The 13,290-nt window shown below is 39.4% G+C and overlaps 1 protein-coding gene across 3 annotated transcripts in view; it reads left to right on the top strand.

The window, feature by feature from the left end:
* The window catches only part of FMN1 (formin 1), a 430,597-nt gene that overhangs the window by 107,076 nt on the left and 310,231 nt on the right, over window positions 1-13,290 (top strand). The window contains exon 2 of one of the 3 annotated variants that reach the window (XM_078053419.1): window positions 7,408-7,586. The exons of the other annotated variants lie outside the window; for them this stretch is intronic. Within the exon in view, the coding sequence (XP_077909545.1) occupies window positions 7,408-7,586 (179 nt within the window). The remainder of the gene's footprint in view (window positions 1-7,407; window positions 7,587-13,290) is intronic. 3 annotated transcript variants of the gene reach the window in all.

Genomic DNA, 13,290 nt, shown 5'->3' with positions numbered 1-13,290 from the left:
AGAAACCAAGAGTCAGCTGCTTAACCGACTGTACCACCCAGGGGTCCCTCCTCCTTTTGATAATAGAAATGAGCTAACTGAATGCTTTTTCATTCTTGCTTTGTTTGCCAGGACACTCAAAGTCATATTGTGTTCTTAATCTCTTAAATGTTTACCCTTAATATTGGTATATGTGCCTTCTTTTCTTCTTTGTCTCAATCTTGTCATGCATATTCACGTTTTGTGACTCTTAAGATAATTTCTTTTTGGAAAAAGATTTTTTAAAAAAATATTCATTATATATTTTATAATCCAAGCCTTAGTATTTGATAGGTTTTTTTTTTTTTCCTTTCCTATACATCCTTAGCTATTTTAGTAATTATGTCATATCTCTTCAAGAGTTGGGTTCCCCATTGGTATAACTATTCCCATAATAATGGAACAATGTGACATAAAACATAAAAAATGTGATTCAAATTTACTTAGAATGAATACGATAAGAAATGTTTTCTGTATTCTTGTTCTTCACTTCAAGGATTTTTTTTTTTAGAGATTTTGTTTATTTATTCGTTAGAGAGAGAGAGAGAGAAAGAGAGTTCAGCAGGGGCAGGGGCAGAGACAGAGGGAGAAGCAGGCTCCCCGCGAGCAAGGAGCCCAATGCAGGACTTGATCCCAGGACCCTGGGATCATCACCTGAGCGGAAGGCAGACGCTTAAATGACTGAGCCATCCAGGTGTCCCAATAATATTTTTTTAATATGTAACAAGTATATTCCTTATCATCAAACATACAAAAATTTTTTGATAATAGACATTTGAAGTACCAAGATCTAATTTCCTCAGCATTTACTCTCTGAGAATGAATAGAGGTTCTTAATGTCTCAGGGATGCCTACAACCTTCTAGATGTGATCTTTTCTTGATCTTTTCTGCACCAAACCTTAGTTAGAAGCATCTGCTCCTACCTTCTATCCATTTTAAAGCAGAGTGACTTGGCATCACTTGTGCTACTTTAAATACACGCCCGTTTTTCAGGTGTTAAAATATTCGGTATGACTATAGCCACAAATGAGTTTCCTGACTTGAGCAATATTTGTCTCTCATTTAACATCTGTATTCTTTGCAGGAAAAGAACATGGAAAGAAGTTAGTGTAATAATAATCATAGAACTATATATTTTTGTACCTCCTTAAAATGCTATTTCATTTAAAGCTATGCCTATAAATAGTTTCATTCATGGCCCGAGGCTCAAGTGTTTGACCTTTAAGGAAGATGTGTCATTGGATGTCATTTCTAAGGAAATGCCCTGAGGAGCTGCCCTTTTGGGAGATGATCAGCCACTTACTTGGAGCTATTGCAGTTGATGACGTGAATTCTATTTTTAGGACTTAAGCAGATTTGGGAGTGTTACCGTGAATTCTTATGAGTTTAATTTTTTTTTTCTCTTTATCTTCCTGGACAAAAAATAGTCCTTAACATGGGTGTGTGATGTTTAGTATGTCTTCATTGTATACAGGTTTCTTTTCTTTACTTAAAATGGGGATTTGTTTGCATCCCCCATCAATCTGTCACCTCCCAGCCCAGGTAAAGTTTCCTGAAAGAAAACAATTTTGAACACAGCTCACAGGCATATTTTTATTATTATTATTTTTTAAGATTTTATTTATTTATTTGAGAGAGAGAGAATGAGCAGTGGGGAGGGGCAGAGGGAGAGGGAGAAGCAGACTCCCTGCTGAGCAGGCTCCATCCCAGGATCATCACCTGAGCCAAAGGCAGACGCTTAACTGACTGAGCCACCCAGGCACCCCATATTATTTTCATTTCATTAATGAGGAAATAAAGGTTCAGAGAGGTTTAGTAATTCCACTAAGTTCAAACAATTAGTAAAGGTCATAGTCAGGAATTGATCCCACCTGTCAAACCATTCACATCTACTTCTTACCCAGACCTCAGTGTTCTCTCATCTATGGATTGGCAATAATGTCCTTCTCTAAATAACATAAAAGATTTCCCTGGAACCTGGATTTTAGTTTGCCTTTGCCACTAGGTGAACATGTTGGTGATATCACAACCTTCCTGGGTTTCAGTTTCGTCAAGTATAAAATGAGCAGATAGAAGATATCCAAGATCCCTTCTAACTAAATTCAATTTCATTTCATTTGAATTTAAGCATAACTTTAGAAATTCGAACATTGCATTTGTTTGATGGATATGGATGCTTTCCTCATAGATTCTGAAATTGACATAGCCTACTCCCCATTCCTTCCTACTTCCTGATCTACACGCAGGCTTTCCCTGCCTCTGTACACCTTCTACCTCCATCTGTCTGTCCTTGCTCATAAGTTTTCCCTCCCTCAAGGAGTTAGAGGTTGGGGTGGATAGATAAGATGCATTCTCAGAATTACAGTTACCTATCTGCTTAGTGACATTATATCATTTAACATCACAAGGAATGAAAATGGGGGCAATGGGATTGGCAAGCGTTGATCTCAAACTGACAGATACAAGCCATGAGACTATACTTTTACCAAAGCTCTGTCTCCTTGGATAAAGCCATGAATAATTACACACAGGCACACACCCTCTTTACAAGTACTTAACAATGTCACTTTCCATTAGCTACACATTTAGATTGCTGTCTCTCTTGCTTGTAAGTACATGTTTGAATAACATAATGGAAGACAACCTGTCTACCTTTGCATATCAGTTTTGATATTCACGGTTGAGAAAACGTCACCTCTTTGGATTTATTTTAAGTCAATATGATGGATGGCCTTGAGAACTACAGCATAGGAGCAAAAACTCAAGAGAGTCTCAAGCTAAGGTTTTTTTTCCCCCCTTCTCATTTTGGAAGCATAACCACTTCATCATTGCTGTCAAGTGAGGGCTCAGTGTGACAGGATAATTGAAGCAGGAAAGCTGAAAGGCACTGTAATTTTGTTCCTTAGGGACTTTTGTCCAGATCTGATTATATGGTATGTTTGCAAACTTCTTTTTGGAAGTGGATTTATACATGTGTTCTATATATGTGTATACCTATATATCTATATATGAATATATATCTATATATATAGGTAGGTGCATAGGTATAGATATATAGATATTCTTTAGATAATTAAAGACAATGCCTGCTAAAGAAGGTTAATTTTTCTAATGCAATGTAGTTTGCGTGTGAATCTTGGTATGAATGAGGAAATGGGTATGCCATGAGTTTTTGCTTGATTTTCCAAAACCTGATATATTGAATAATTGTTTTTAGTAGGAATTACAAAAAAATATATATTGTAGTCATTAAGCCCTCTCAGCTGAAATGGTTTAAAGTTTTTAATAGATACAGTGCTTCTGGTGGGGACAGATGATGGTCTATTAGGCAGCTATTTTGGTAAATAAACCGCAAATCTCAGTGGCTCGCAGCAAATATTTATTGTTCTCATTCTAAGAGTTGGTTGGCTGTCATTCACTTGATCTGATCTGGGTTCATTCCAGGCAGCAGGACTATGTTTGGGTCTTCTCTGTGTGTCTCATTTGGGCTCCCTAGCACATGCTTGTCACATGGTGATGGCAGAAACACAAAGCAGGGGGGAAAACCACAAAATGCCTCTTAAGGCCTGGACCCAGAATTGGCATCCTGTCACATTGCCCACATTCAATTGGATACAGCAAGACACAAGGCCAGATCCAACATCCATGGACCAGGGGAAATACACAACATCTATGCCAATGGGTGGAGCTCCAAATGCAACTGGAAAACGCCTTGGGTGCATAATCATAATGCAGGGAGGAAGTGAAATAGTGGAAACAGTGATCCTCAGGTAGGGACACTTACTCCATTTTGGAAAGACGAGCTATGGAGACTGCTTCCAGTTTTAAATGGCATATCACTTTTCCTTTCTGTCTGCTTCTATTGTGTTGATCATTGACAGTAAAACCCCAGTCTGATGTTGTAGGCTAGCATCAGGAAGTGCAGCTCATCATTTGAATGGTTGGGAAAAGCACAGCCTTTCAAAGTGGTCCCAAGGTAAGTTGCCCTTTCTGTGCTGTGTCCGTGCTATATGTTGTATTAACAGTGGTCAGCTGTAGCATTAACCTGTGTGCATGTGTGGTTCATCAAGCTATTGAAATGTCTTTGAGAAACAAAATAACCAATAAATATGGAGTGGAAAATGGACTTCTAATATGCACATGGAAGGGAAAGACATGACTGAGTTGAGGAGACCGTTCTCAGCTTTTTGCAAAATGTTCAATGAAAATATAACACCTCAAAATCTCTTTGTGTCATAAAATTAGATGACATTTGACTATTTGACAGAATATACTTACCTAATTTCAGGTAATTTTTTTCTCTTTATTAAAATTTATTCATTTGAAGAGAATAGCGTGGCCACTACCTATGCTAATCAATATGGACATGTGTTTTATTTTTGACTATTCAAAAAGCTTGTGTTGGTATTATTAAAACTCTCCATTCAAAGACTTACTTTGTAAGTTTGTTATGTCCTTTCTAATGGTGAATTTGTCATTTGCACCTGTTTGTCAGACTTTTGAGAATAACAGTTTTGTTACTTATTTCTGCCCTTGGTCCTTTCCTGTCCTGATGATCTTTACCAAAATGACTATGCGTCACCGTTATACCTTGTGCATTTCCTTCATAGGGATATTGTCTGGTTAAATATCAGATGTTAGAAATTGGCTCTTTAAAATGAAAACGGTCTCCAAAATGAAGTTACTTTTCCTTGTTTTTGCTTAACCTTGGTGTTGTCTTTCCTGTGCATAAAGAGTGAATTGGATCGTGCTGCACACCTTATTAATGAAGTGTTGGATAGCTACTGCAGGGTGTGTGAGTGTGTTTGCATGGCAACCTACATTTTATCCAAGGACACCAGATCCTTGTTATTGTGGGAACTTCTCACTCTCTTATACCAAAATGATGAACTTCCAGTCACCAGACAATGTGCCTCTGATGATCTAGATGTCTTGCCTTAGGTGTTGTACCTTATGTTGTTTGTGATATACAGACTACGTTTTATGTTATTAATCTGTGTAAACTTTACCCAAAGTCAGCCGCTCTCCCCAAATCAAAATGAAAGGTGGAGGGATTTCAAAAGAGGGATGGGATTAGTAATTAACACATTTCTGAAGATGAGGTAGCACAGTGAGGGGACACCCTAAATTTAAACAGTTTGATTTCCTCCTTTCTTGCCAGATATAAACAGAAGTATTCTAGGAGGGAGATGAGCCTTATAAATGGAAGTTAAACAGAGCCTGAGCTTTTATCTCTCCATCTGTTACAGCACAGCTAGCACTACCTTCCTCGAAGGGTCACATGAGGATAAAGGGGAGGTGCTTAGCAGAGTGCTCCTCTCTGAGGTTCTTTTAGGCGCTAGCCCTTTTCTGTGTCTTCGGAGCAGGAGGGAAGGTCTTAAGCAAAAGCCCAGGGGACAGTCTGTCTCAAGAGAGTAGGTAGCAAAGGGGCAGGAAAGGGTGAGGCCAGGTGAATAAAAAGGCCCTCATTCTAAGACATCTGGCTTAAATGAAGGAAGAGCCAGCCCGGTTATAACTTTCCAGACGCCCTATGTCTGCAGAGGAGATGCCTGAGGTCTTGGATCCTCATTTTCTCAGTGGCTACAGAATAGTGTTTTGTCAACAGCCTGCCAGAGGCCAACTGTAGAGACGCTGTGACCTGTATCACCTTTCACTTTGAAGTGTGATTGGAAACCAACCAACTGAACAAGCAAGCACAAAGTAAAACCTTGGCTGTTTTCAAATTTTCTTTCTTCTAAAATTCTACTTTATCTAAAGGGGAAGCATGTTATCCCACAGTCCTTCTGCTAGCTGGCTTATTCTCAGCTCAAGTAACTTGGTATGTCAGGTTTTCCATATGGCAAAAGTCATTGGCTGGCTGTGGGCTACTATCAAAGACACACTATTACAAGGATTATGTGTAATAAATGCCCTATCATATATGCAACAGTGATCTCTACTGCAAAATGCACTGAGCCTAAACCCTTCTGCCTGGTTGCTTAATATTTTGCCAAGGTTGCTTACCAGGAATTAAAAGAGGCCTAGGAACTTGAGAGCTGTGTGGGACTTTAGAGGTGACCTAATCCAGAATTTTCCAAATTGTGTTCCAGTGGAACCCTAATGGCTTCCAACATGTTTCACAAGGATCCTTTAAATGGATTCTGTGGTCCAATAAGTTCAGAAAACACTATTATACAGAGCTAAGCTTCTTTATTAAAGGGCGTTTCAAAGTCTTTACTACGCTAACGTGAATCGTGGCTCTAAGGGATAGAGCACACAGGTTTTCTCACGTTTATTTGACCACAAAGTCCTTTTGTTGTACAACATGCATTGCCATTTCAAGAATGCCAGGCACAGGCTGCCTAGTCTAGTTATTAAGAGCATGGCCTCTAGTGTTTAACTGGCTGGGTTCAGTTTCTGGCTTTACCATTTATTGACTTTATGATCTGGAGCAAATTGCTTAATCTCTTTGTGCTTCAATTTCCCCATCTAAAATGAGAGCACTAGGGACGCCTGGGTGGCTCAGTCATTGAGTGTCTGCCTTCGGCTCAGGTCATGATCCCAGGGTCCTGGGATCGAGCCCCGCATCGAGCTCCCTGCTCTGTGGGAAGCCTGCTTTTCCCTCTCCCACTCCCCCCTGCTTGTGTCCCCTTTCTCACTGTGTCTCTCTCTGTCAAATAAATAAAGACAATCTTAAAAAATAATAATAATAAAATAAAATGGGAACACTAATGATGCCTACCTATAGAGCTCTCTTACAAATTGAAGAACCGGGCTGAGCACAGTGCCTGGCTCATCCTTGACTACTATCATCCCAACATAGTTTAGGTAAAAACTGACGTAATACCCTCATTCCGGAGATGAGAAAAGTGAGTCCCAAACAGTTCACTCATTCAACAAAGTGACCAAGTGCCAATATGCACCATGCATGGTAATTCTACCCCCATGAAGGTAGATGAAGAAATGAAGATGACCGTGCTGCAGCTTCTGCTCCGGAAGAAAATGCACACTAGTGATTGGTGACTTGGCTCAGGCAACACCTTTAGGTAGTGAATCCAACAACTCGGGCCTCCTGACTTCTGTCCTCCAGCCCCTCCTCTGATTCGGTCTGAAAGAGAACGATCTGTATAGCTGGCATTGGTAAGCAAGGATCATGAACATACAGTACAGCTAATAGACTTCTCTTTTTAAATCGAGTATGAGGGCAGGTGTTTTAAATTCTTTGTTAGTGTGATTCAGAAAGAGTAATCAAGACAGGCACTTTTGGAAGAGAGCATACTCTAAAAATACAACCTAGAAAGGAATGTAAGAGGTAGTATGAAATGGCCCACGTAGGAGTCCCCAGATATGGCTGGCTCAATATTTTTCTAGCCGCCGTGTCACTGATGGTCTTCTCTGCTTTTGTCTAGGCATCTCCTCCGAGAGCTTCCCCTGGGACTGTTTCAATGAGCAGACAGCAGCTAAAGACCTTCCCAACAGGGATGGAGGTGCATGGTTCCTGGGCTATCGAGCAGGACCAGCCTGTCCGTTTCTGCTCCATGAGGAGAGAGAGAAGCCAAACAAAAGCGAACTCTACTTGGATCTCCATGTAAGTAGAAATCTTTGTGCTCGAGCTGTGATTCTTTGCAGTCCACAGAGATGCACTTAATGTAAATTGTGTTCGTAAAACTGTTGAAGCTGCATTTTGTGTGGGGGTCATTTTCTAAAAATCAGTCAGCTGCAGAATACAGAGACTACTCAGGGGTCTGAAATGTGTGCACTAGGACGTGACTGTGTTTACAGTTTACCTGAATGTTTTCAGGGTACTCTCCCCACGTCAGCTTTGCTACCTAAACCTTGTGGTGGGAGTACCTGTTTGCTGCTTGTCACCTCTTAATATCATTTTTCTAAAAATTTGAGAAACTAAGTTTGAGAGCATTCTCCAGAGCAATCTAAATACCCTGTCTCCCTCACATGTTCCTAAACCTTTCTTTCTCTCCAGCTGCTCAAATAACAGGTGAACAGGTCAGCAGGAAATCAGCAAATACAAGATGACCCATTTAGAAAACAGCCTTTTCCCTTCTCATTCATCCATGTACTCATTGACACAGAACCATCAACTACACTATACAAAACAGTGGGCTGGGTTGTACTACTTCCACACTGTAGATGGCCTGATAGATTGACCAGATTGTCATCACTGTCACCACCCCTCTCCATCTCTGTTTCTTTTCAGAGATGAGGGTGAGCATTAGGAAACCAAGAAGAACTTTTTTCTCTTTCTTTCCTTCTTTTTCCCCCTTTCCTTTCTTCCTTCCTTCCTCTTTTTTCTTTTCTTCCCCCCCTTTTTTTTCTTTGCCATTAACTTTAATGCCCATTGGCAATCTTGTGTCCTTGATTCCTTTTGATACCTTCCAGTTCATTACTTTCAGGCCCAGAAGTATGTCTTTGATAAACATGGGTTAGGTCTATATTTCATATGAGTGGAGATTTTCTCAAGCAACCAAGAGCAGATGAACCTTGTGCTTTTCCTAACCATAATAGCATTGTCACTGGATGTCATTTTAGAAAAGCATTCAACATCCCAGTTACTGTAAAAGGAAGTTTGGAATGAAGCTGAAAGATCAAAAATCTACAGCCCTTTGTGAGATGAAATGGAAATTTGTAATGTTTTTGTTTTTGTCCCCCTATCTCCAGAGTTAGGTTGTGCATCTTAAGATGTGGTCAATGAAAGAAGTCTAACAGTGACATCTATTGGTCAGATTACTTTGTGTTTGCTGCAGCAGGAGGCTTGGGGTCTGAAAGTGTTGAAGTGGATTTTTGGTTTTTTTGGTTTTGTTTTTTTAAGTTTTTATTTATTTACATAATCTCTACACCCAACGTGGGGCTCGAACTCATGACCCTTAGACCAAGAGTCACATGCTCTGACTAAGCCAGCCTGGCGCCCCTGAAATGGTTTTTGAAAGGCTACTTTCTTTTTCTTCTGTGTTTTTAAAAAATTATGTTTATTGTGTTTTTTTTTTTTTTTTTTACACTTTGGCTAAACTATGTATTTCTGGTTTTCCTTCTCCCCTGTGAATGAAATTATCTCTTATTTTTACTTATTTCAATTATAAAAATTATAACAATCCTTTTAGAAAATTTGAAATATGTAGTAAAATTGAAAGAAAAGAACTTTCTGCAGCCAAGGACAACTGTTAAAATTTGATAAATTTTCTTTGTATTTTTCACTATGTATGACTTATCTTAAATGAAGGATTATTTTAACATGTAAACATAGATTTTATATGTTTCCCCCCTTTTTTTCTTTACCAATTACTTTTACATTGCTTATCCATATTGTTACATATTCTTTCTAGATGTGTTTTATTTTTTTTTAAGATTTATTTGTTTGTTTGAGAGAGAGAGAGTGAGCGAAAGAGAGAGCACAAGCGAGGGGGGAGAGGCAGAGGGAGAAGCAAGCTCCCAGCTGAGCGGGGAGCCCGGCCTTGGGGCTCATCCCAGGACTCTGGGATCATTGCCCTAGCTGAAGGCAGACACTTAAATGACTGAGCCACCCAGGCACCCCTCTACATATGTTTTAAGTGAATGTATAATATTCTACTACATTGTATCTCAAAAATTTTTTAAATCATTTCTCTATTATTTGATGTTGATGTTCTTTTCAATTTTGGAATAGTCCACAATTTGGAAATAAATAGCACTACCAAACATAATTTTTCCTGTCCCTGTTCTCCCCCCCACCCCCAATATTTAGGACTATTTCTTTAAGATAAACTTGGGATTATTGTCTATAAATGTATTTAGGTTTTTGATACATATCACTGCGTAAAAAAGGTCTATTTCCTGAACCACCTTTAATGGTTTATAGATTTACATATTTATATTTATATATTATATACATTATATATGGTATATAAATTATATTTATATATAAAATAATTATATGAATATATAATAAAATTTAAAAAATGATGTTTCTTAGTTTTCCATTAATTATAATTTTTAAAAATTGGAATCGTTTATTTTTTTAAAAGACTATATTTATTTGAGAGAGAGCAAGAACAAGCAGGGAGAGGGGCAGAAGGAGAGGGACAAGCAGACCCCCCAGTGAGCAGGGAGCCTGATACCTCGATCCCGATCCTTGGGCTCGATCTGATCCTGAGGCTCGATCCCAGGATCATGACCTGACCCAAAGGCAGACGCTTAGCCTATGGAGCCACCCAGGCAACTTGGGATAGTTTCTTTAGATTATTTTCTACATGAGTGGTCTTTACACCTTGAGCCCTAAGGCTCCTCATCTCCAAGTCGTTTGCCCTCTTCAGACAGCACAATTTAACTCCTATGTTTTAAATATTGATATTATAAGTAAGATGCCCATTTGAAAGTGTTCTACTCATTTAGTAAAAGTTTTGATCACCATGCCAGCTCATAAGGACGTCTTTCTTCTGGGGCGGGGGGCGGGAGGGTCTTTGAATAGTAAGGTCAGGCAGGCATTTACTGCTGTGTGATATTTTTATCAGTTTTAAATGTTTGACAGTACTGCTCTGTTTTCAGTTCTGGACCTGATTTGCAGCATCAATATCTGGAAGGTACTTTCCTCAGCCTTTTTCTATAGATATGCTGCTTCTCACTATTATGCAGGGGTGATAGCTAAAACATTTAAGAATTAGTGGGAGTTTGACACCCAGAAATCAGAATGGCCACTGGCATTCGGACTGGGGCTGCTATTAAGTTCTCTTATTTAGCTGTACATTAATTTAGTTTTTTGTTTTTTGTTTTTTAAATAGAACTAGAGAGGAAATATTTTAGACCTTGGGGCCCATTAGTCTATGTTGTAACTACTCAACTCTGGTGATAAAAACAACCGTAGAGGGGCACCTGGGTGGCTCAGTTCATTGGGCGTTTGCCTTCGGCTCAGGTCATGATCCCTGGGTCCTGGGATCGAGCCCCAGTTTGGGTTCCCTGCTCAGCGGGAAGCCTGTTTCTCCCTCTCCTCCCCGCTCCTGCTCTCTCTCACTATCTCTGTCTCTCTTTCTTGAATAAATAAATGAAATCTAAAACAAAATAAAACAAAAAAAGAACAAAACCAAAAAGAAAACAGCCATGGAGAATACATATGTGAATGAGTGAGCTTGTGTCCCAGTTAAAGTTTATAGATGCTGAAATTTGAGTTTCATCTAATTTTCACATATCAAGAAATATTCGTCTTTTGATTTTTTTCCCCCTCACCGTGTAAAAATGTACAGATCACTCTTAGTTTATGAGTCATTCAAAAACAGGCCATGGGCCAGATTTGCAGTTTGCCAACTTCTGCTCTAGACCAAGAGATGGAGATCTCCTTCACTTTCACTCTCAGCTCGACCACTGACCAGCTCTAGGACTGTGGACACTTGCTTATGTTCAGTTTCTTTATCAAGTGTGTTTTGACAGAATGGAGAGGCATAGGAACAGATGAAATGAAGTGCTATAATATTAAATTTCCCGATGCTATTACAGGAGCATAAGTCAGCCCAAGCAATATTAATATATGGGGAATGGGAATTATTTAAAGAAAACAAATAGATCTTCATATTCTCAATGTGAAATCTATGTCCTAATGTGAGGAACCATGTCACAACTCTGATCGCAAGACCAAAATTTGTCTCCTAACTCTATTTGAAGGCTCATACAACTTTCTGTCTCTCCAGTGCTAACCTTCCCTCCTCCCCCAGTTTTTTTGAAGTACTTTGACATATAAGTTGTATATTGTATAAGTTTCAGGTGTACAACATAATGATTTGATGTGTGCATAGATTATGAAATGATTACTGTAACAAGTTTAGTTAACATCTATCACCTCACAAAATGACGCATTTTTTTTCTTGTGACAAAAACTTTAAGATTACTCTCTTTGCGGGCGCCTGGGTGGCTCAGTTGGTTAAGCGACTGCCTTCGGCTCAGGTCATGATCCTGGAGTCCCGGGATCGAGTCCCGCATCGGGCTCCCTGCTCGGCAGGGAGTCTGCTTCTCCCTCTGACCCTCCTCCCTCTCATGCTCTCTGTCTCTCGTTCTCTCTCTCTCAAATAAATAAATAAAATCTTTAAAAAAAAAAAAAAATTAAGATCTACTCTCTTTGCAACTTCCAAATATGCAATAGAGTATTGTTAACTCTAGTCACCATGCTGTACATTACATCCCCAGAATTTATCAGTCTCATAACTGGAAGTCTGTACCTTTTGACCACCTCCACCTGTTTCCCCCTCTCCCCATTCCCTGCCTAGATTTTATTTATTTATTGGTAACTGCCAATCTATCTTCTGTTTCTGTGAGTTCAGGTTTTTTTTTTTAGATTCTACATATAAGTGAGAATGGAAGATATGTGTCTTTCTCTGTCTTATCTCATTTAGCATGATGTCCTTCAGGTCCATCCATATTGTCACATGCCATATTCATCTTTAGTTACTGAATTGTGAGAGGATACAGAGGTTCGTTTGGGGAACGGCAGGAGGTAAGGCTGGTGTAGGGTAGATACTAGGCAGGCTCAGGGCACCATGTAATTTTCCAACCAGTATGTATTTCAGTGTTTAAGCGGCCAGTGCTTCTGTCTTAGCATCACTTGGCTGAATGTCAGCCAGTCTGCTGTGCAGAGAGATTCTGCTGGGGTGATTATCTTCTTGTCCTCCTCAGACAAATTCTGTGGGCCGATCTACAAAACTCCTGAAAGACTAAACTCAATGTGCAGTTAGTTCCACTTCTGGGTCAGGAGGTTGCTAAATATTGTGTAGGACATACTTAGAGTGAAAAAAAAATTTGTTGTTTGTCTGAAATTCAGATTTAACTGGTTGTCCTATGTCTTATTTATGAAATCTAGCAAATCTAAGTATCAATTTTTGGGCAGTATCCAAATGCACCAAATGTGTGAATTGTCCTGGGGTAGCATCTATATATGAAAAACCCTCTGTCACCCCAGAGTGCCCATTTAGAGTATGAACATTACAAAGTCAGCTTCAAAGGGCAGTATCATAATTCTACCAAAGTAGGAGCTATCATTGGCCACGTTCTTCAGTTTCTAGTACACCTTGAACAAGATGTGTCGAAGGCAACTCACTATGGACAGACTAGAGAGCAGGTGCAAACTCTTAAACATTCCATTTGAGAGGAATGTTCACCATGAGGGATGGTTTATAAAATGTCTATAAACACAGGACAAGGTTGGGGTAGAAAAGACCCTAAAAGGATTGCGGACTGAGATTGAAAAAAAGATATAAAATGCAAAAAAGGTAAGCAGTCATCAGGGTTGTATGTTGGTTGCACGGATTCTGAAAGTAGGA

Source organism: Halichoerus grypus, chromosome 8 (assembly GCF_964656455.1).
Source record: "Halichoerus grypus chromosome 8, mHalGry1.hap1.1, whole genome shotgun sequence".
NCBI classification, from domain to species: Eukaryota; Metazoa; Chordata; class Mammalia; order Carnivora; family Phocidae; genus Halichoerus; species Halichoerus grypus.
Note: the sequence above shows the minus strand (reverse complement) of the source record. Positions and strands in the feature narration are given on the sequence as shown.